Source organism: Lissotriton vulgaris, chromosome 12 (assembly GCF_964263255.1).
Source record: "Lissotriton vulgaris chromosome 12, aLisVul1.2, whole genome shotgun sequence".
Classification (NCBI taxonomy): domain Eukaryota; kingdom Metazoa; phylum Chordata; class Amphibia; order Caudata; family Salamandridae; genus Lissotriton; species Lissotriton vulgaris.
In genome coordinates this window covers 663,451,689-663,476,490 of record NC_141700.1, presented here as the reverse complement: position 1 = coordinate 663,476,490, position 24,802 = coordinate 663,451,689, and the positions used below count along the sequence as shown (strand labels likewise).

At 47.1% G+C, this 24,802-nt stretch overlaps 1 protein-coding gene across 2 annotated transcripts in view; it reads right to left on the bottom strand.

Moving 5' to 3' along the window:
- The window catches only part of USP10 (ubiquitin specific peptidase 10), a 319,435-nt gene that overhangs the window by 160,409 nt on the left and 134,224 nt on the right, over nt 1–24,802 (bottom strand). For both annotated transcript variants that reach the window (XM_086945847.1, XM_086945848.1), the window contains one exon: nt 22,777–22,886. In XM_086945847.1, coding sequence (XP_086801973.1) covers nt 22,777–22,886 — 110 coding nt within the window. The remainder of the gene's footprint in view (nt 1–22,776; nt 22,887–24,802) is intronic.

Sequence of the window (24,802 nt, the reverse complement as noted above, 5' to 3'; positions counted from 1 at the left end):
CAACTCGACGCAATCACAACTCAAATTTGGCTACGACAAACTAAGCCCCCCCCCAAGCGGAGCATTGCACGTCCACAGGGAAGGCATCGGAAGGTGAGGGGCCCAAGAAGGCAACGCTGGAAGACGTAATGCGTGCACTGGCGCAGGTACAAGCCACAGTGGGGTCGACTGCCACGGAGATCACCTTATTGCACGCAGACTTTCACAAAATGAGCGAGAAAGTGGAAACAGGTTGAGGTGGTTACGAAATCATTAGTAGAGGACGTGTCAGAATTGCAAACAGCGATGACGAGAGTGGAAGCCGAAAACAGATCACTCAGGGAGAAACTGGACGATCAGGAAGGGCGGTCAAGAAGGAACAACGTCCGTATTCTTGGGGGTTCCAGAATCGGAAGGAACGCGAGCGATGGACCTCTACGTAGAGGAGTTGATCAAGACGCAACTGAAACCTAAGGGGCTCTCACACTTTATCTCGGTGGAAAGGGCGCACAGAATCCCCGGTGGGAAGCCAAAACCAGGCCCCCCCCCCCCCGACCAATATTGGCGAGACTCTTCAACTTTCACGACCGGGACGCCATCTTGCAAGCAGCGATGGTGTCAGCAACCATACAGATCCAATACTCCAAGGTGGCCTTTTTCCCGAACTACACGGCCGAGGTGACCCGTCGGCGGAGGACTTACCTGGAGGTCAAGAAGGCACTAGGGCTAAGGAACTGTCATACTCAATGCTCTTTCCGGCGCAACTGAGAGTGGTAGCGGACAATAAAGTCTGGTTCTTTGATACGCCGGATGCGGCACAAGACTGGCTGGAGGGTTGGAGAACTGTGGAGCAGTCCGGATGCACGCACAGGTCTAACCGGGGCCACCAAGAGGACAGCCAAACGGGCTCACAGACGTCAGGCAGAGATGGAGCGGCCCGATCGTCTCCAAAAGAACACCTTGGTGAGGACGGTGGAGAGGAATCCTGACTACCCGGTACACTCCTGAGTGCTGCTCGATGGCAACTTTGAAGACTGGGCGCGCTTGGACACTGGCCTGGGGGACTCCGTAGAGGGCAGAGGAGCTGCCTGCTCCGGTGGGGTACTCTACCCCAGCAAGCAAGTACAATGTTCACGGGAAGGGTAAAGCACTCTGCTAAGTTGGGAGGGCGGGCGGTTGTATGTCCGTTAAGCAGGGAGGCAGGGAGGGGGGGGGGGGGGGGCAGGGGGGGGACAGTTTGTTTGGTTTTGAAGTTTCACAAGTAAGGACAAGACACACTACTTTGCATACACACTACTCGGGTCTCTGGGACGGCCAACACATTCAGACGATGGAATTCAATTGGTACAAATATGGATACAAGGGCGAACATGCACGACTCTCAATCCACTACACCCGAGGGTGGGACACTGATGTCACGGACCGCACCGCTCCGACTAATGACTTGGAACGTGCGAGGGCTGGGAGGCAAGGTCAAGCGAGGACTGGTAATGCATGGGACCGGCCTTAGTACTACTGCAGGAAACACACCTCACAGGGGGGCGGCCAAAGCGCTAGACAGACGGGGGTACACGATGGAGGTGCACTCAGATTGCACGACGGGTTCCAGCGGCACAGGTATTCTAATCAAGAAATCATCACTGTTCATACTACTAAGCACTAAGGTCGATGACCAGGGCTGTATTGCGGCGATCCACGGACAGTGGGAGGGGAGGCTCCTGAACGTTGTATCGGTGTACATCCCTCCAGCACTACACTCTGTAACACTTCCGGCACTAGGCGACTTTCTCCTGACCTTAGCGGAGGGGGACATCGTGGTTGGGGGGACTTCAACGCGACAGTTGATGCCATGGTGGACAGGTTCCCGGCGGAGACCAAGACTTGTGGTCCTTCCCGATTACAAAGGTTCTTGACCGCCCTGGGCTTAGTGGACATGTGGAGACACACACACTCCAACGCAAGACAATACACATATCATTCCACGGTGCACAACAGTTTCTCGGACACACTACTTCCTGGCCTTGGGAAACTGACTGCAACCCGTAGATAATATCGACATTCAACCTAGGGGGATATCAGACCATTCGCCAGTGGTACTAACCCTGTCCACTCAGGAGAAATCACGTAGAAGGGTCTTTCCCATACACGCGTCATACCTTAAGGTCCCCGAAGTTAGAAAGGCGCTCAGGAAAACAATTACTCACTACTTTGCGGAAAACACAGCATCAGTGCAGTCCTCCGCTGTTCTATGGGCGGCGTACAAGACGGTCCTACGGGGATAGGCTATAACGACAATAACAGGTTATAAGCGAGAAAGGCTATCAGAATTATCCAAGCTTGAATTAGCACTACAAGATGCAAATGTGGCCCATACGGCAGACCCGACGCCAGATACATCACACACACTACTCCTACGTCAGCAGCAATATAGGGAACACTTACGACAACAGACTGCCGAACAGATCACCGCGACAACACATAGAATTTATGACATAGGGGACAAGGCAGGGAAAATGCTGGCCTGGTTGGACAAGCAAGGGGGGAGCACTAAGGGGATACAACAAGTGTACGACAAGGAGGGGAAAACACAAACTAGCCCTGAAGAGATAGTGAAGGCCCTTGCAAAACATTTTGAAGGCGTATACACCCCAGACAGAGCAGTATCAGCAGACACCGCCCGTGCTTTCCTTAGACACATCGCCACACAAAAACTGGAACCGGAGGCAGTTGCGGAGCTGGAGGCAGACATCACGTCTGAGGAAATACAAAAGGCCATAGATGCAGTGAAGTCAGGGAAAACACCAGGTCCAAACGGCATCCCAATAGAATGGTATCAAGCTATGTCGGAAACACTCAGTGGGCACCTGTTGGCAATGTACACCGAAAGCGTGAATAGGGCTGAACTCCCGTTGGATCAGCGGACTGCCACTATTGTAGCGATCCCCAAACCCGGGAAGCCACCGGCAGAGTGTACATCATACCGCCCCATATCCCTACTCAATGCGGAGGTTAAAATACTGGCGAAGCTCCTAGCTACCCGACTGATCACACACCTCCCACACCTGATACACCCGGACCAGTCGGGTTTTATGACCCACAGAAATACCGCCCTTAATCTGAGACGGGTGCATGGGGTACTGGCTAAGGCAAAGTCGCTCTCGGAACCGGCGGTCATATTAGCTCTGGATGCGAAGATGGCCTTCGACATGGTGGAATGGCAATACCTCTTTGAGGTCCTGGCACACATGGGGTTTGGTCCTAAATTCATTGCTTGGGTTCGGTTACTATACACTTATCCCATAGCGCAGGTTGTGGCGAACGGCCACATTTCCCCTACGTTCCTTTTAGCAAAAGGCACACAGCAGGGATGCCCCCTGTCACCGCTACTCTTTGCAATCGTATTGGAATCTCTGGCGACACTGATACGCTCGACCCCGCTGTTGAAGGGGATCACCTGGGCAGAGGGATGGGAAGACCGTCTCTCGCTCTATGCGGATGATATGCTGGTGTACCTCACAGACTCAGACCATAGCATACCGGCACTTCTGGCCTTGTGTGACGAGCATGGCAAAACATCAGGATACACCCTTAACTGGGCGAAGTCAGAATTGTATGTACTGCAGGGATCGGCCCCGGTTCTTGACGATGACTGCCCCTTAAGAATAGCAGGGTCATCCTTCAAATACCTGGGCATCCACGTCACCAAAGACCCAATGGAATTCTTTGGGAAGAATCTGAAACCACCTTTGGAGCGGTTGAAACAAGACGTTAAGTATTGGGCGACGTTACCCTTGACCCTACTGGGCAGAGCGGCACTATATAAAATGATGTCGCTGCCGCACTTTTTATAGGTCTTAGAAAACACTCCATACCCGGTACTACCCGGCTATTTCAGGCAGGTGTCGGCGCTGGTGTCCGGCCTTCTAAGGAGTAACCGCCCGGCACGCATAGCGCAGGCTAAAATGAACAGGGGATGGTACGACGGAGGAATAGCGCTGCCGAACCTGCAATATCTCTCCAGAAATGGCCAGCAGTGGACCACGATAGGAATGATGATAGCAAAACGTGATATAGCGCAGAAGTGGGGCGCGGCTGAAGCCCCACATTGGCACAGTGGTGCACGAACATGGATAGGGTGATGATTACGGAGAGGGCAGTATACACCATCAGGGCCTGCCCGCGTAAATAGAACAAGATATGGTCTCCGTGGAATGTATTCAGGGGGGAGATTTGCGAACCCTTGCAGGAAGACGAGCAATTGCATTCCGATGAAGAGGAAGAGGATGAGTAATGAGGAGCTGGGGATGGGGGTGCATGCATTGAGACCTTTGAGACTACCCACGATTAGCAACACAGAGGGGGAGGGAGTATGAAACTGGTTGGCCCGAATCAGTATGATAACCCAACAGATTAACCCACCCGAAGGGGCGCGATACACTACCTGAACTACTAGTGGGGGGAGCTGATCGCCCGCAGACTGTACATGTCACATACAGGGAGGGACAGGCAGCGTACTCTCAATATATTTGTCTACCTTAGGGTATGTATTTTGTTAGTTTTTTATTCCAGCTAAGTTGTTTTACAAAACAGGAAAAGCCGACCTATGAGTTATCCATGTGCAAATGGCGAGTTATGTACACAAATTAATCCACCGTGCCGCCGGACCCCTGGGTTGTCGGCTAATGGGCTGTGTTAGTCAGACAGTGTTGAACTGCATTTGATTGTGTTGCGGCCGGCCCATGGGGTTATGGGCCACCAGCTGTGTAATATTGGACTTGTACAATAAAGGTCTTGGAAAAAAAAATGAAATATTGTTTTATTATTGCAAGAGCTCGGCACACAACTGTAATGCACACAGAGGGGCTGGGGCGGAATCCGCGATCTGAATTATTTCACTCCTCAGAGTAATGGTATCACTCCAATTCAGCTGGGTCAACAAGCTCCCAGGGCTGGCCAGTCCTATCGCTAGTGCAAGTCGTGGATTTATCCTGCCAGCAGCAAGATGCTTGGGTTGCAGACTGGCATGCTTCCAGTCATAGCAACACAATGCTCTACTGCTGCGGTTGCTCAACTTTTGAACAGGAGCCCAAAATTACAGTGATGGCAGAACTCCTGCTCTTGTGCAACATCCCTACAGCTGGTCAGCAAGCTCTTATTCACCCCAATAATCAGGAAAGGGCTACTGCAATAGAAAGAGGCTGCAGAGGGCTTCAAGATGGCTACTGTTTCAGCTGCCACTCCCTAGCCCTCACCAGCTCATTCTGACATCTGTGAACCTCTGCCACAGCCTCAGGAATGCAATAGCAGTCATGAGGGGAAACCGGGAGGGTGCACCGCAGCTCTACCTCTGCAGCAGTAAGTCTCAAATCTATGTCAGGACCACAGGATCCAGATTATGCTTCTCTTACTTTACTGCAAAACAGCAGCCAATCAATTACAGCACCCTTTCCACCAAACATGGCAGAGTAAGGGGCTACCCCCATTGTCCTTCCTCTTTCTTGGCTGCTTCAGCAGACTTGAGAAGTGTTTCCTGATCTGCTTATTTACCTCTACAGTTGTGAATATTTATTCGATGGTATTCAACCAGTTATTTTATTGTTTACATTAAGAGGTTGGCACTGCAGGCTCAAAATAGACACCCACTGACTTCTAGTAGGGGGAAAAACGATCCTCTTGGTAGGTGGGGCATTGCAGAATGCCATCTTCCCCCTAACTCGAGTTTTACATATGGGAGCAACTCTGACTACCCCGGGGGAATTTCTGGGGATCTAAACATCAATCTACCTAGTAATTGGGAAGCAACTGATCAATGGTCCTAAACAGGTAGAAAGCCAAAATTCTATGAGGCCCTACTTAATTTAATACAAACTCATGGGGTCAGCGACGTCTGGGCCACTTTAAAACCAACTCTTCCGGGTTATACTTATTTCTCAGCTCTGCACCTTTCCCTTGCTAGACTAGATTATTTTTTGGTCTCCTCGTCACTTCTCCAAAACGGTTCTATCAAAATCGCCCCACGTTTTATGCCGGATCACAATCCCCTCATCCTTATCATTCAGGGGCTGGGACTTAGGGGAGAAATTCTGAGCTGGAGCTTTGAAAAAGCCTTACTGTATGATTAAGGCTGCAGACTACAGATGCAGGGGTGGATCAAAGTTTTTGGAAATTAATATAGGGTCCGCGGCAGTCAGAACCGTGTGGGACGCCATGAAGGGTGGTATCTGAGGGGAGACCCCCACGGTACTCAATAAGGAAGAACAAAATAACTAAAGAACTACTAGTGAGGGCACAAGACAAGATGAAAAGGGCAGAGGAAAGACTAATGTTTGCAGTCCAATCGGGTGGTAAAATTGAGAATGCTCAACTAGAAGTAATAGCAAGCAAGGCAGAAATAGGATCCATCTTTGCAGAGAAAACCTTCACGAAATGGGTTTCTACTAGGGAAAAATTATATGAAGGTGGGGATAACATCGGCCACCAACTTGCCCTCAGAATTAGACAACAGGTGTTTGCCAGTGAAATGTTATCAATTCAACTCATCTCCGGCGAGATGACAAAAGATGCAAGTAAGATTCACAAGGCATTTTGAGAGTTTTACCAAAATCTGTATTCTGAAGACAAGGTAGGGCCTTTAAAATCGAGAATGAAAGTCTGGAATATTTGGACCAAATTACTCTAGCAGTGCTTATCTCAGAAGATCATGATCAGCTTGAGGAAACTCCCGGATGGGCCTAGATATCTAAAGCTCTGGCAAGCCTTCCGATCGGGAAAGCGGATGGTCCCGGTCACATAGCGGTTGAGTTTTATCAAATACTAGCAGCCCGCCCCAGCGTTGCCTGGGGCAGAAGGGGGCTAGGGGCAGCATTTCAGGCTTGCGTGCACCCCCGCCCCGGCCCCCGCCCGCCACGACATTTCCACTCCTCCCCGTGCTTCACTCAGCCGCACACGTTCCGCCTCCTCCCAGCGCTCCCGCGCTTCACCTACCTCAGCCCGACTTCACCGCTCCTCGTTCCACCTCCTCCCATCAGCCCGACTTCACCGCTCCTCGTTCCGCCTCCTCCCATCAGCCCGACTTCACCGCTCCTCGTTCCGCCTCCTCCCATCGCTTCTCTGAGCCGCACACGTTCCGCTCCTCCCCGCGCTTCATGTATCTCAGCCCGACTTCACCGCTTCTGTCCACCGCTCCTCCCCGCGCTAGATGATGTCAGCACGTAGCGCACACGGCCGGCGCTACTTCTTAGGGACTACTTTTTTTGTATTGTTTATTTTTTAAATAACGTTTATTTTTTTATTTTTTATAGCCTATGTCCATCTACAGGACCCCCCCTTTCCAACGCTGTATTGGTGGTTGCGATTGGTGGTGTACTTTTCGAGTTTACCTGGCTCAAAGGACACAGTTCTCTCTTTATAATAGTAGTATAGATAATGCTTCGTAAATATATATTTCTTAAAGAGTTCTTCTTGGTGTGTGTGTATATATGTGTAGGTATAGGGTGTCCGCATACCTGAAAAAGTCCTGCTCCAAAGATGTGTATGCAAACTATAAATCTCCAGTTGTATTCCCTGATGGGCCAACTCTGCTGTTCACCATTCTGAGGTCGGTAAAAAGGAATGCGCAAGGGTCAGATAATACAGAACGGGTAACGGGCACTAAATGGCTGTTATGCGTATGCATGTGTGAGACTCTCTGTTATGCGCCTAGCCGGGGTGGGGGGTCGAAGTACCGCCAAACTTTTATTTATAGGTGTATGTGAAGTGCTGCATGCCATATATTTCCACCTCAGGCGCTGGAAGGACAGTGGTTCAAGGATTAGAGCCTCGCCTGGTGGTCTTGGAAGCTCTGGTGCGTCGGTGGTGGAGTCAGCGTTTACAGACAGATTCCTCAAAAGTCTCTTGGTTGCATGTACCGACGGAAAAGCCTAGAGCGTGGGCGCCCAGGCTGTCAAGTACCGGCCTTCGAGGTAAGTCTGCAGTGCACACTGACGAGAAGTGGCAGCGCACCGGAGAGACTACTGTTTGCCTACCGAGAGTCAGACAGAGTGCGTCCTCCAGGCCTCGGTTCAAACGCTCCACCTTTCAACACCCAGACAGAAATCAAGAGGAAAGAGAAAACAGCTTTTCTGTGCACAGATGGGTATTTGAGGTGAGAGGGAACAAGGTTTAACTCGAGGCTGATGGAAAACCAGGTGGCTGCCTGCAGGAGAGTGTAGGCATTAAATCTTATTAGAGATACGGAGTGGGTTAATGGATGAGGGGGGGAGAGGCGGAGATAAGGATGGCAAGGAAGGGTGAACAGAGGACATGATAGTACACAGGGGGTCAACCAGTGAGTCAAGCCAGGGGAGAGAGGGCTTTCACAGAAGGAAAAGTGTTTTAATGGACTTGGATGCAAAGATGTCTCGTGTACTGTAAACACAACCTGGTTTAAAGGAACAGGAAGGTAGAGTGATTCATCCTTCCGAGGTCTATACAATCAGTTGCAATTTCGAGTGGGTATTAATCGTAGTATATTTGTTCTTTGTAGGGCGCTTTGACGGAAGCGCTATTTGATAACGGATTAATATTCGCACAATGGGTAAGAGAAAAAACACAGTGGTTTAATGGAAGGGAGAGAGAATATCTGGGTGGGAAGGAGGCGCTTTAAAGCGTGGGACTCACGGGAAGCGCTTTACTTCATTTCCCGAAGGTTGCCAGATATATATGCGGGAGAGACCAGATTAAAGGGGGCACTATTTGCTTATAGCTCAGGTGACTTTAAAAGGTTCGAGTGAAGCACTTGCACCAAGAATTCCGAAAACGATGGGTCCTGGGTCAGAGGGATCCCCTCCCAGCCCCCAGAGGCGGTGGATGCTCGCATGAACTGAGGGTGGTCTGTGGTCCCAGGTTCGTTCACTACCCCGCTCTCACAGACCCGAGGCAGCAGGGCTCGCACCCGCCCCTCTCAGCAGCAGCAGCCGGGGCTTTCCTCTCTTCCCTGTCCAGGGCAGTTCCTGCTAAAGCGGCGAAAGAAGGGCTCCTACATGGCTTATGCAGGTCAGCAGCGCACCAGCAGTAAGGAGGCTGTTGTACCCGCTCTCCCCCTGCCCAGGTCCATCCGCAGGGTCAGACGGACAGCTGGCACCCTCCTCCAGCCTGTCCCCTGCCCGGCTCCATCCGCAGGATCACACAGACAGCTGGCACCCTCCTGCAGCCTGTAGTACCAGGAGTGCCGCTCTCCCCTACCCAGCTCCATCCGCAGGGTTACACAGACATCTGGCACCCTCCTGCAGCCTGTAGTACCAGGAGTACCTCTCTCCACCTGCCCAGCTCCACCCGCAGGGTCACACAGACAGGTGGCACCCTCCTGCAGCCTGTAGTACCAGGAGTACCGCTCTCCCCCTGCTCAGCTCCACCCGCAGGGTCACACAGACAGGTGGCACCCTCCCACAGCATGTAGTACCCCTCTCCCCCTGCCCAGCTCCTTCAGCAGGGTCACACGGACAGCGGGCACCCCCCTGCAGCCTGTAGTACCCGGAGTACCGCTCCCCCCTGTCCAGCTCCATCCGCAGGGTCAGCCCGCCCCGGCGTTGCCCGGGGGCAGAAGGGGGCTGGGGACAGCATTTTCTGCTTTTCTTTAGTGCCGGCCGGGCCCCCGCCCGCACGTCCGCCCGCGCCCCCGCCCGACATTGCTTATACCGGCCCCCGCCCCGAGTATAGATTATAGATATAGATTAGAACCACCGTCAGGATTCACTCAACGAATCAGAATTCAGGCATTCACTCATATTTGCCGCAGACTGAGGTGGGCGAGGGTGTATAACAGGTTCGAGAAGCAGACAGGCACAGTGCAGTGCGAGTGCCGGTCTGTGTTGTGGGAGATTGTAGTGGTGTACTTATAGCAGCGTTGCTCCCGCCCGCCTGCCTCCCGCCCGCCCGCCTGCCTCATGCCTCTGCCTTACCTCAGCCACGCTCACCGCCACTCCTGGACACCCGCCCGCTCCGACATTGCCCGGACCGCCTCCCACCTCCCGTCTCGCCTTACCTGAGCCGCCGCGCCACTCCTCGCCACTCCTCACCGCTCCTCCCCGCCTGTCGTCATCACGCAGGTGTAGGTCGCGGTCAGCTCTACGTCGCGGCCGGCGCTAGTTTTGGGGACTACTTTGTTTTTAAAGTTACATTTTTTAATTTACGTTTATTTTTTATTTTATGCAGCCTATGTCCATCTACACACTCTGAGGATTACAACAATGTATTGGGTGTGTGGATTGGCGCTGTGGTTCCCGAGTTTACCTTGCCAAAAGGTGCATGTTCTCTCTTTATAATAGTAGTATAGATTCACTCCCCAGATAAATACCCTCTTTACTTTTTAGGTAGCTTCTATTTTTAATGGCACTCCTCCACCAGATTCTTGGTATAATGCCAAGATAGTAGTATTCCCAAAAAAAGATAAATCTCTCAAGATGGGATCGTACCGGCCAATAACTTTAATTGTGACTACGATATATGCCAAAATATTCGCATTGAGATTATCTCTGAGAATAGAGTCCCTGGATTCTCAGTGGCAACACAGGTTTGTCCCTAAAAAAAGCACAACAGAACATATCCGCAGGGCCATTACCCTCTTGGATGCAGCCCAGGTAGCAGGAGACCCGATCTCATTAATTTTACTCTACGCTGAGAAAGCTTTTGATCGGGTTTCCTGGTCATTTCTCTGGGCTGTCATGAGGAAAATGTGCTTTGGGCCTAAGGCAATACTAGCCATACAAGCTCTTCACAGCAGTCCCACAGCTAACGTAACAATTAATGGGATCCTGACGGAGCAGATACAAATTTCACGGGGACCCGCCAAGGTTGTCATGCAAACCCCTGCGCCTCGCTCTTTGTGAGAAAGTGGCTCTATATATACTGGACAATAATGAAGTACAGTGTGTATAGAGTCCACAAACCCCAAAGGTATAACAGAGGTTAAAGTCAGGACTGACCTTACTCTCAAAAGTGGTAGCTTGGTCGGGCAGTAAGGCAGTACTAGAGGGCAGTACAAAGCATTTGTTGTACACACTCAGTAAGCAAAGGATTTCACACACTCAAAGACTGAACTCCAGGCCAATGGTTTTTATATCCAAAAATATAGTTTTTTTTATTTTTAGAACGGGCACAAAAATATACTTTGCTAGATATGAGAACTCATGTAATTACTTTGCAAGGAAGCAATAAAGTTGGTGAACACAATAGGTACAGGAGTTGCTGAAGGCAACTCTAGTCTAGACACACTTTAGCATTGAGCTCAATGGATTGTTACCAGAAAAGTACAGTTGATGACAGTACAGATTACTTTAGTAGTTCCAGGACTAGATCCTAGATTCAGTCCTGGGGTCTAAGCTGAAACCAGATTAGCAAAAACGTTTTAGTGACTGTGGTGAATTTTCATGAAAATAAAGCTGTTTTAAAAGTTCACACTTAGAAACTTTTCAATGACAATCTGGCAATGTTATTCAATGGGAGAAAATTCAGGTTGCAGGTAAAGTATGATCGCGTTACTTTTGTAATACAGTACTGGGCTTCTAGGGCCAGCACTGGGGTCTGAACTTAAAACAGGTAAGTAAATGCGTTTCAGTATCTCGTATGATTTTTAAAGAATATTTCAAGTTTTCAAAAGTAGGCACTTAGACGAAATTTCATAGAAAAGCAGACAATGGATTCCTATGGAGAAAATACAGATTACTAGTAAACCCGGTAAGGATTACTTTTGCGGTTCAGTACTGAACTGCAAGGTACAGTACTGGCTTCTCGCCTGCTTGCAGGTGAGTACTTCAGAATTCGGACTTCGGCTGATTTTATATGAATATTTGCAGTTTTCAAAACTTCACACGTAAAAAAAATTCGAGTCAATGTTATCCAATGGCAGGTAAGTGGGTTACCAGTTTCCAAGTGAGTACTTGGCTGGTGAAGTTAAGGTTCCGGGTATAGACTCAGGGGTCCCCCAGGGTCAGGTAAGGACAGACGGTTCCGCCCCAGCAGCGCAGGGCCGGCTGGGTGCAGAGGTAGGTAGGCCCAATGATATCCAATGAGGGAAAGGGGGCCTCCGGTTGGTGGCTGCTGGCTAGCAGGCCACACAGCTGTGTGAGCTGGGCTCCTGGTCACTTGCTCAGGGCAAGGGGGGGGGGGGGGGGGGGTAGTAGTATAGGACAAAAGTGGCACCGCCAGTGGCACTCGGGCGGCTGGGTGCAGGGTGCTCTTGAGCCGTCGGGCGCTCAATGTTATCCAATGGGTAAGGTCAAAAAGGAACAAAGGCTGCAGGCTCGGGGACGGAGACTCTCCAGGGGTGACCAGCACTTCGAGAGGTAAGTTGGGTTCTTGGAGCACAGGTAGGTACCCCTAAGGGAGACACAGGGGGCTGTAGGGAGCTGGGTGCAGGGGTGTCTTTGGGTGTTGGAAAAGCTTACCCTCGGCTGGTCGTGGTTGGGGTGGCCCCTGGTACTGAGTCTGCAGGCGTCGGCTGGTTCGTCGAGGAGTGTCTTTGGGCACTGGACTTCGGGTCCCAGTCCCCGGGGGGACGTCCTCGTGGTCTTGGTTCGGTTGGGCCCGGCCCGGGCCTGGCGGGTGCAGAGTGGGCTGGTCCGGAGCTTCCTGGTTGGCACCAGGTGGGTTGTTGCAGCAGAGCCTCGGCTGATGGGAGTCCCAGTCCTTGATAGGGTCAAGGCAGGCAAGTCCTACGGGCGTCACAAGGTTGCCGTCCGCAGGAGTCGCCGGGATTAGGCAGGAGCAGGTTCCAGGATCGACAGGCCGGTATTGCTGGGGCCAAGTCAGTTGTTGTCGTCCTGTTAGCTGCTGCACGGCGGGTCTTCTTCTTGATCTTCTCTCTTCTTTTCGTATCGGGCTCTGAGGAAGGAAGGTTCAGGGAGCCCCTTGATACTGAATTTAGGGGTGTTACAGGTAGGGCAAGGACACAGACCAATGGGTCCCTGCCCTGGGGTGAGAACACCCCCTAGCCTGCTCCTCTCCAGTGGGAGGGGGGCAGGAGCCTAGATGGAATTGGGCAGGGCATCTTCAAGATGGCCGGATCCCGGGATCGTGCTTCTCCTCGTCTCCCCCACCTGAGGGGTGGGGTTGGCACAGGCTGGCACACCCCACTTCCTGGTGTAGTTTTTCCCGCCAGTCTTCCCGCCAGGGTGGGGGTTAGGACTGGAGGGGGCCAGTTGCTGGGTACAGCAAATGGTCTGGAGAAGCTCACAGAGGCGGCATGCCTTTGAAGCTTCCCCCTACCCATAATGGGGGAGGAGACCCAACACCTCGCCAAGGATGTGCATTGTTGCAGGCCCAGGAGAGTGGGGGCTCTCCACCCAGGGGTCCAGCAACATGTCTGCTGTGTGGCAGCCTCTGCAGCCACTCAGCCCAGATGTGGATTGTAGGTTAGGATTTCAGAGGGCATCTCTAAGATGCCCTCTGGTGCATTTTACATTAAATCCCACACTGGCATCAGTGCGGGTTTAATATGCTGAGAAGTTTGGTACCAAACTTGTCAGTCTTCAGTGTAGCCATTATGGCGCTGTGGAGTTGGTAATGACAACCTCCCAGCACCATATACTCTTAATGGCATCACTGCACTTACAGTGCCCAGGAATGGCCCTGGGTACTGTAGGGGCACAGGGCTCATGCACCTGTGCCCACACCTCTGGCATATGGCACCCAGCTAGAGGTGTGACTGAAGTATGCTAGGGCAGTGGGTTCTGTGGGCATGGCACACAGGGATGTGTGCCATGTCGACTCTTGATTTAGTTTTGTACTTCGGCACTCACCCTGCAAAGGCAGTGTGTGGGTGACAGGGTACAGGGCCCCTGAGGGTGGCACTAAGTGCTGCAGCCCTCAGGGGTCTTCTCTGGTCACCATGGCCTGGGTACCTAGGGTACCATTTAACCGGGGCTGACAGGTGGCCAGAGATGCCAATTGGGTTTTTAGTTTCAGCACAGTTTTAGGGAAGGAACACAGACCCTGGGTACCTGGTTGGCAGGGACCCAGGGCACACTCAGTCAAAGCACATCAGCAGTTCAGAAAAAAGTGGGGGCATACCAAGGCAAGAAAGATGGCACTTTCTCACACTCTATATAGATCCTTTTATTAAAGCGATTGAGAAGAATCAATCTATTTTAGCGATGAGCACGTTTGGGCTAGATATTAAAATTATGGCTTATGCTGACGACCTGGTGGTAGTGACTCCTGACCCCCAAAGCGCCATAAATGCCCTGGAACAAGAGGCCAGGAAGTTTGGGAAAATCTCAGGCTATGCCCTCAATCAAGGCAAAACCCAGATCATGATCAACAATCAAATTGACTGGGCAGACTGCCGGGTGGGTTCAGACCGCAAAATATCTGGGGACCACCTTAAATGCCAACAACGACCTGATAGTAGAGGGAAATTTGATCCCGCTGGCATAGAGTTCAAACTGGCGCTTAAACGTATTATTAACTTACATCTTACCATAGTAGGGAGATGCAATGTTATTAAAATGTCCTATTTTTCCAAACTCCTATATTTCTTTAGGGCCAATCCTTTAGAAATGGGTAAAACAATACTACGGAAATTCAATCAAATTTTCTCCAAATGTATCTGGGCATATTCTGGACCAAGGCGCTCTTTTAAACTAATCTCCCTTCCTTGGGACAGAGGCGGGTGGTCATTACCAAATGTAAAATGTTAATACTGGGCCTCTGTCATGAAATATAGAGCACAGCTGCTCCAAGATTATTCACATATTCCCATGGAAGGCTTACAGTCGCCTTATTTGCTTTTAGGAGTAGAGACCCCCGGATGCCTCTGGAGGCAGCTCTCCTTTGGTTACTTCAAGCGCCTATGAGGTTTTTTTTTTTAACGTTTGTAAAACACTTGGGCTAGGTAGTCTGAATTAATATTCTCCTCCCAATAATAACCCTAACCTATTAGCAATCTTCAGGGCTTCTTACTTACGCGAATGGCATCAAGCAGGAATATAAAAAATGGGTGACCTAATAACTATTGAAGGCAGAAAATCATACTGCGCACTTAAAAATGTATTTCATCTGAGCGATCAGGTGTCATTTAAATATATGGATATAAGAGACTTCCTTACCAGTAAGACCTTGGGGGGGACGGGGGGACTGCCGGTTTTTCCAAGGTAGCTCTTATCGACAAACTAAGAAGTCCCACCATACCCAGGATTGGATACTTAGATGATATATTAGTCAGCTTAATGCCGGATGATATGCTCACCACCGCGAACAAATGGCAAGGGAAATTGAATACTTCTTTTAACACCTTTAACCAGGCTGTGCAATCCGACAAGAGCGATTTACTCTCCACTAAAGTACAGGCACAATTTTTTATAAAACTGCATTCTTTTTATATATCACACCTAGCAGAGTTGCCAAATGGGGAACGGGGGCCAGAACGCTAGGTCTCAGATGCTCAGAGTATTGCGCAGATTCGATACATATGTTTGCTACTTGTCCCCAACTTACGCCATTACTGGGTCATTATGGGTCAGATACAAGACTTCTGCAATAAAGTAACTCCCATGATTATTCTATTAGGTATACAAAATAAGATTAGCAGAAAAAAGGGAGGTGCACTTATTTTTGTTGCTATGACGACATTACACTTATGTATAGCTTCTTCTTGGAAGGACACTAAACCTCCATTATTTTCTCATTGGTTAGCACAACTGATTTCTACCTGTCATATGGAAAAGGCCATTTTGTTCCGGAAAGGGAAACCGAGGAAAAAAGAAGGGTCTTGATATCTGGCAAGCTTTATTTGCTTGGCTTGGATGGATTTTCCTAATAGGGTTTTTGAAACAAAAAACAATAACCCACAATCTGTACTCTAAGGTAGGACATATAATTCCGACGAATCTAGAAATATAGATGGCATTTAAGTCAAGAAACAATGAGTACAAATGTTGGTATAATGCCATTTTTATTGTCCCCTTTAATTCCCTTTAATCACTATTTTATTACCCTTTGAAATATTAGACACTGTATAGATGCATTAGATTACTCGCCACCATGAGCCTACAGGAGTGGGGGGTAGGTGGGTGGGAGGGAGGTTGGGCGGTTCTAGTTTGAAACTGCTTTTTTTCTCTGTATTATGACTTTTGTATTTTCAATAATACTTTTTTTTTTTAAAGGTTGGCACCGCAAGCGTGATAACGCCATCCTTCAGTCTGCGTGCCCAATTCCCAGTGTGACAGTTTTCTAACAGTTTTACTTGGTTTCATAGTGTGTGCCTGTAGCAGACTTGACCATGGTCTCCAATCAGAGTATGGCAGTCTTTATGATAAAAGTTCTCCAAAGTGCTAAAAAGGGAAGCAACAGTGACTCGTGAGGCTGTCGGGATAAGATCATGGATGTATCCAATCCGTTGATCAAGATCCTTGAGATGGCAATTCAAGCTAAAGAGAAAAGGTGTTCTTTAGACCAAGATATCCTTATGGGATGGAGGACCCAGCTAGCGATATGTTTGTTGGGCAATGTCAACTGCGCAATCTCCTCTGAGAGATGCCGTTCCATACTAATGCTCATTCATCCCAAAGCAGCAGAGCTGACTCCGTCGGAAACAGGCCCACTGGAATATGGGCAAACTGTTCAGAGATATTTTCGTTGAGGATTTGGGAAACATTCTAGCAACCTTGTGAACTCTGGACTAAGGCAGAGTAGTCACTTAAGGTCCTTCCCAATATAGCCTTTTTACCAGGGCTGAACGCTACAGAGGCCAAGCCTCAGTCCAGGGATACCACCAGCCTTCATACTGAGGTTCCATCCCAGAAGGGGTTGGAATAACGCCCTGAGTCAAGGCAACTTCTACCTTTTCAGAACCAGACACAGCCAAGGCCATTTCCACAGTTTCAACTATCAAGGAAGAGTACCTGAGAATGCAGACTCCTCATTCAGGTACATTCATGGGGAGCATGGGGTGTCATTTTCTCCCCAACTAGTGCCAGATTACAACCAACAGCTGGTTATTATAGACAGCATAGGGGCTTATACTGGAGTTCTAAGGAACGCCAACTCAGCACCCTATCCCTCCAGCCCCCCCCCCCCCCACCCCCACCCCACAAGAATGGGCTTTGTCAATTCAAATATTCTAGAAAACTCACACAAAGAAGCAATCATATTGACACACCCTTATGCCAAAGGTTTTGTCAGCACAATCTTTCTGGTGCAGAAAAAAGGGGTGGTAGTAGATTGGTTCTGAACCTCAAACAATTCAATGCTTTGGTGATCTATCGCATTTTCAAAATGGAAGTCATTCATTTGTTTAGATACCTCCTTCAGGAAAAAAGTTGGTTAGTCAGACTCGACCTGAAAGACACGTATCGGACGAAGCCTATTTTCCAGTCGCACAGCTGTTTTACTTCAGTTCCAGTTGTTCATACATTGGTACTAAGTTCTAGGACCTTCATTTTGGGATCTCTTTGGCCCCTTGGTGTTTCACCAAATAGATTTGACCAGTTGTAGAGTTCTAAGGGGTGTAAAATTAATAATTTAATCAGGACGACCTAATCAAAAAGGAACAGGCTCTGGATAAGGTTGTGCTCCATATAAACTAGACTATTAAGTTGTTGCAATACATGGGTACTGGGTCTGGTGGCCCAGTGGACTAATGCATCCACTGCAGGGGCCTGTGTTCGACCTCATGGTCACAGGTTCAAATCCCGGCGGGTCTCAGCCTTTCATCCATTTGAGGTCGATAAAATGAGTACCATTGAGTTGGGTAACAATATACAGCTGTTATTTCAGCGCCAAGATGCCCCGTTGCTGGGGTGAACGTGCTCTTTACAAATACACCTGTTTTCTTATGTTATGGGGTTCATTATCAATGTCTCAAAATCATGTCTGATCCCTTCTCAGTCTCTGGATTTTCTTGGAATCTAGATAGATTCAAATCAAGGTCATCAGAAGCTCCGGATTAAGATCATTTCAATCAAGAAAGAGCAGAGACTAGCTCTCTCGTCCACAAATATCTCTTCGAGAGTCCTTGCTAGGACTGTGGTGCTATTGGCGTTGTCCATACAGGTAATATTTCCCAGTCCCCTCCATTACCAGCGCCTAAAGAATCTATCTATGGAAGGGTTTATAGCACTCGGAACAGATCTCATCAGAGGAAGCCAAAATGAAGATGACTTGGTGGCTGGACCACGTCGATGCTTGGAATGGCAGGGCCATATTCTTCAGCATTCCGATGTTATTATGGAATCAGACATCAGCAGCTGGGAAGCTAGATGTCGCCCTGTTTCTACAGGAGGCTGATGGTCCATGGAGGAATTGCACCTGCATATCTCTGCTGTGAGATACAGCAACAAATTTGGGGGTTCCCGTCCTGACTCCTACAGTAGATTGCCATACAGAGAATGTGGTAGTGGATAGGAATTCCTGCTTCCTGAGAGATTTGAGCGACTGGAGGTTGCACTTGTAGCATCCTGATGTCTCAACCAGCAGTGGAGCCCATGTGTGGTGGATCTTTTTGCCTTCTGTCTGAAATTGCAACTTCCAATCTTCAGCTGGAGGCCAGATCCCCTAGAGGTGAGCTCAAATGCTTTCCTCCAGAATTCGGGGAACATCAATTATGTGTTTCTCCCCCTTCATCATGATCGAGAGTCATTTCCCGGATGAGTCTCCAAATGGCAGAGCTAGTTCTAGTGACCCCGTTTGGAGGGCTCAGCCATCGTTCCTTATGTTGCTGGAAATGTCAGACTCAGATTCCAACCTTCCAAGACCTTACCACCGATCCCTTGGGATTTCCTCATCCTCTAGTTGTAAGGCCAACTGGATTTGATGGCTTAGAGGGGGTTGGGCGATGCTGGGTCTTTCAGAGCAGGCTTCTTTCTATCTCAAACAATCCGGGGCTCACAGCACTCGCAAACATATGCTTTGGCATAAAAGTAATGGGTTTGTTGGTGTGATTAACGGGGGGAGGATCACATGGGCACAGAATTGCATCTGATCATTAATTTCTCTTCACAGTTGGCAGACCAAGGATTGATATATATATAGATAGATGCATTCAATTTTTGCACAGCTACGTCGGCGGGCCATCATCCTTTGGATGGGAAACCGATGGGGGAACATCCCTTAGTCTGTAAGTTGTTAAGGGGCATCAGTTTGATTCAACCTCCCTAGCCGAAATATTCAGTCCTGTGGGATGGGGATGTAGTCCTTAGATTCTTTGAAATCCAGGCCACCTAATGAAGAGCTCTCCAGAAAACAATTGTCAGCAAAGCTTACAATACTTGTAAGCTACATTTTATGCAGAAGCTCCTTGGATGTCCATGCCCTGCTTTGCATAGTACAATGCTTAAAGGCTTATGAGGATTGCACAGAAGCAATGGCAGGCAGTTGCTTATTGCTTTGCAGAAGCAGTTTGGGCCTGTGAAATCAGCCGCTTTGGCCAGATGGGTTAAATGGCAATTGTCAGAGGCAGGTACAGACTCTTCATTTTCATGGTGTGTAGTCAGTGAGAGGTAGAATGGGCTCAAAGTCTTACTAGTTAGTGCCCTGCTTTGAAGACATTATAGCGGGTGCCGATTGGTCTTCGGACTCCACTTTTAAGGTTTTCGATCACAAGCTAATTGTTGACATTGCTTCTGTTGTGGATCAGCTTTGAACAAGCATATTCTGAAGCCTCCGGTCCGGACATAAAACTATTTTTTTATTGCTAGCGCATCAAAGAATTTCCAATTCTATTAAGGACACCTAGGCGAGGATTTCCCTGCCCGTATACATCTTACTGTGTTTTATTCATGCTTATTTGATGGAGTTGATTTGTACAAGTCCACTGCTAATCATAAGATACTGCCCACACTTCTGGTTATAGAGAAAAATTAAAATGATATTACGGTCTGTATATTTTTCTTCGCAGGTTCAGATGGCAAACATGGTTGATTGCCGGAATTCTAGGATTAGTTTTGGTTGAAATATTTCAGTTCTTTCAGGAAGATTCGGCTTTCCATGGCAGGAGGCAACTGGATGACCTACTCCACGAAGCTGGGAGACTCTGTGGTGGACATTCACATGGATTTTCCTGGATCCTTATCTGCTGCAAATGTTACGGCTCTGTTTTGGCTAGGATTCTGGCCAAGAAAGAGGCAGGACAATTTAGGCAGCAGGTCTTATAGGGATCCCTAGGTCCAGATTGGTGGCAAGGATGAAGATGTAATAGGGCAGATCATGGGAAATTAAGTTTTGTTGTGTTTACTGTAAGGTTTTTTGTAACTTGATGGGATGCCGTTGTTTTGCAGTAACTAAGAGAACCATAATCCTTGCCTCCGTGTCCTTAATAGAACTGAAAATTCTTTGATGCACTAGCTATAAAAAAAAATTAGCCTTATTCACTGTTGAATGTATTGGCCATGTCTGAAAGGAAACCTTTTCGATGGACTACTTCAACTTCAGATACTTTGAAACGTTATACATTATACTAAGGCAAAGTTATATCTCCCTGTTATTTTTTATTTTCCCCCAAAGGTTTCAGCCATTTTTTTTATCCTTGGTTAACATCACCAGATATTTAATTTGCAAAATGCTAACAATGTAGCATAATATATGGGGGATTTTCATAGGAATAATATAATGAATCACTTAATAATTGAAATTATAGCTTTAACAACTTTTGGGTACACTGGTTCCTTGGATTTTTTTAAATATTTGATGTTTTAGTCTATATAAGCTCTGGCTTTTTACTAACTAGTGTAATAATAAATAACGTCAGCAAAGTCAAAATGTTTATCTGAAATCTGTATGCAGACCAGGGGAAAGGATGTGGCCTAACGGCCAGCGCTGCCAACTTTGAAGCAGAGGAGCCCGGTTTAAGTCTCAGCGCCGACTCAACATCCTGTGACTTTCAGCAAATCACAATCTTCCTGTGCCTACAAAAATGAAAGTGTCCTTGTTTAAAGCACTCCAATACCTTTGGGTCGAGTTTGCTCTGTAAAAACAAAGACAGCAAACGTCAGAGGCTTTCATGACAACGGGCAAATTCATCTGGCCTCTTTATTTGGATGGGTGGGCCAACAAACAGCGAACAAGCAAACACAACCAAAGGGAAGGGGGGAGGGACCATATGGCAAAGCCAGCTAGGAAAGATGCACTCTGTAGAGGGGGTTAACAAAAATAAAAAATAGCTCCTATAAAAGTGAGCAGTGTAAGGACACATGTAATTGGACCATGCTCTAGGGGATGGTCACATGCAAGAAGAGTGAAGTACCAACCGCACAGCTGACCAGCAGGAACCAAGAAATCAGGAGTGGCTTTGGAGCCCACCTATGGAAATAAATGGGAGGGTTCCAAGCCCACTAACAGTAAACATGTCTCTAAGAGGGAAGCAACAGACCATCATATCAACGAGAGGACCAGCAGCAGTTTGCAGCTTCAAAGCTCAAACACAAGTATCAAAAAAGATTAAAAAAACAAAAAAAACAGGGAGGTTCCTAGGGCAGCAGCAGAGGAGGGGTTGGTGTCAGCGACTAAATAAAAGAACACCAACGGATAGCTGAAAGATGAGAAAAAATCTTTCCTGATGTCAAAAGTGGAAAGATACAACTCTTACAATCAAAACAATTGAAAAAAAGATAGGTCAATCAATCAGTAACATCATAGGCAAACTAAGATGTCAAGAGGTTCTAGTGATGGAGACCAGGAAACAGAGTGGAATCTAAATGTAGTATTAGGAGATTTCAGTGCAAATAGGCAGAGCAAGTTTCTTTGTTGCTAAAAATAGAATCAACATCACCCATTGGCTATACAGACCACTGCACTGACAACCAGTGTCAATATTTTGTGGAGTACTGTATTTTCGCTGACGGCCATCAAGCTTTATTAGAACTGTGCACGTGCTTCTGAAGAAAATGTTTTTTTCAAAACTTATGAAATTAATAACTTGTTTCCTGGAAAGTATTGCATAATCTAATTTACATAACAAGCAACTAGACTAAACTTCAGAAATTTGGAGTGAAAAAGATGAAGGTATATTAATCATGTTTAAAACTTGAAATCAAGAAGAGGAGTAAATGGTTGTGAAAAAGGAGCCTACGCACATTTAAGAGATGAAAAATAATTCTAGGATTTTTAGCTGAGGAAGAGAGTTAGTGTCAGAAGGGACAAAGATGAAATTGGGTGAGGATGTGAAGAGTTTGACAGCTGAAGCAGTGATGAAGTTGGAGAGTACTGCTGGGTGAGGAGAGACAAGGAGGGTGTTAATTAGTATTGCAAGTGTAGTGTGAACCTAGCCAGAAGCCAGTGGAGCACTGTATATGAAGAAAGTCCAGCATAAAGTCAATGAGTTGGGAGAGGTAGCAGGTTAATGCACTGTGATGTATTGTTCATCAAAGAGGTGAGTGTTCAACTCTTAAACTGGAGCAGTGTGGCGCCACTCCTTATAGATCCAGGGAATGTGCTACAGATCCCAGCTCTATAAATACAAAAAGGTGATTTTTGACAGAGCCAAATGCCAAACCGTCCACATCTTCAGTCTGGCAAAATAAACCTCTTTCATGCACAAGGACAAGAGACTAAAACTTTTATAACCTCCCACCTGTTGCAATTTGAGATAATAAATGGGCATCCATTCAATAAGGCCCAAAATCTTCAAAGACAGTACACTAGGCCTATGGAGTGGTCTATCATTGTATTTTATCAAATCGATTCCCTTACAAAAAATCAAGTCCGATACAAAAAAGGGTATGAAACAGTGAAACAATCATACATTAAGCAATAGGTTTGTTTTCAAAGTACTTAATATAAAATCATAAAAGAAAATACTACTGCAAGATTCGGCAATTGGTTACTTACAAACTGTCTATCATTGGTGTCGACGTGCATGGCCGTTGCACTTTCGTGTACATTGGAATGGACTTCATAAGGTGATACATCGGAGGACAAGCAACCAGAGCCTGTAATGTCTAGAGAACAGTATTAAGGAACTATTCCATAATCATTAAATGTCTCACTGTGAAAAAACAATTGCCAAAGTGTTCAATCATTTTAAAAGGTGCACTGGGCACGTCCGGAAGATCTTGCCTAGTAAACACTTAGAATAATACAGAACAGAGTCAATGGGCAAATACCTCCGTAACAAGCAAGACTGCTGTCAACCTACAAAGCAATGAGCACAATTTAGTTACTGCTCTCAAAATTCTATTTTGGCTTAACCCTGCATTCCTAACAAAGTGCATTAACTCCTCTAATTACATTATATACTGTAAACCTCCTCAACTGCAATAATGCTGTACCACTGAAGCTGGATCTGCAAGTTAGACTAAAACATGTGTCACCTTAGGAACCTCAACTTATAAAGGGTTCACAGGCCGTTCCTTTTCATGGGAGTTTGTCACTTCCTCTTGAGACATTTTCCTCTGATGGAGGGAGGGAGGAGGAATCATAAGGAGTGCTTTAGAACAGACCATAAACTGACTTCTGCATCCCTCTATAATGATCCCAACTGTGACCACCTACGGCTGTGTTGACATGCGTGATCAAGTCGGGTCATGAAAGAGTCCATCAGGGAATGGGAGAGAATTCCAGGGTGGAAAAACTCATCCTTCTTATGTTGTACTGATTTATGAGATTCTGAGTGCTTGTGTAAGAACTTTATCATATGTGAGAATCTAGTTTCACACTAGTTTATCACCAGCAATATGTCCATAAATGTAACAATCCAGATAATTCTCAAGGTTGATTACACTAGTAAACATGTTGAAGCAGCTTTTTCAACTTGCAGGCTCCACTAGCTATTTGATCTTGTAATAAGAGTCAGCATACATGTTTGTAGCTTTTAAAAAATTGCATTTTAGACAAACAAATGCAAAAGTCAAAAGATGTTAACTTGAGAAATATGCTGTATTCTATAAAACTATTCTCCTTAAGGACTGTTGTCAAACTGCAATATCTTTTTGCTATTCAATCATATTGCCATAATTGGAGCCCAGATGAACACAGGTTTTTCAAGGTCTTTTTAATGAAGGGAGAATGCGAACTCAGAACAATTGCATAGATCTAGCTGCTATTTGTTCCTATAACCTAAAACACTGTATGAAGAAAATTAAGATGAAGCAACTTCAAATTGCTTCCAAGTTGTACTAGGAGCAAGAGAACATCTACCACAGTAACATCTATAAATATGGCAATTCTGATTACGGCTGTGAATGTAAAGAATACAAATTGGAGAGACTGAGCACCCAAGCAATCTCCTGCATTCATGTAGGTCATAGCTGGAGAGAAGTTGCTAAAATAATCATTGTCAACAGCGAGCTAGGGTAAGTTTGTGTTTCTATGCATCATCTTCAGAATTTAACCTGTGATTCTAAAAATACACTTGTATACTAATTAAGTATTCGGCCACAATGTTATTGGAGAATTTGCTGTCAATATTCAAAAGTCAAGAGTTTCATTGTAAAATATTGAAGACCAGTAGGGAAAGAACTTCTTTAGAAATTGAAATGTCAAAAGCCATAGCACCAATTGCTTACTTAGTTTGTTCCGGTTTATTCTATTTATGTGAGCTGAATTTTTGTTTCTCTAATAATTGCCCACTTCATAGTATAATTTAGGACGCAAACTGTAGGCTTTCCCTCCAGCTGCCCAAGAAGGCAGATACTGAGGGATGCATCATTTCAGGTTTTCAGTGGGTTTGTAAGAAATGCATAGTGACATATCCATTGAACTAATGAGGCCTGTTCATTTTATTTATGAAGTGTGAACTTCTACAACCACACGATGAATAAAAAGAGGCAGCAAGAGCACATGAAACCTGCACGTGAAAACAAGACCAAACAGAAGACATTACTACAATGATTTAAAGGGTGAATATTTGAAGCAA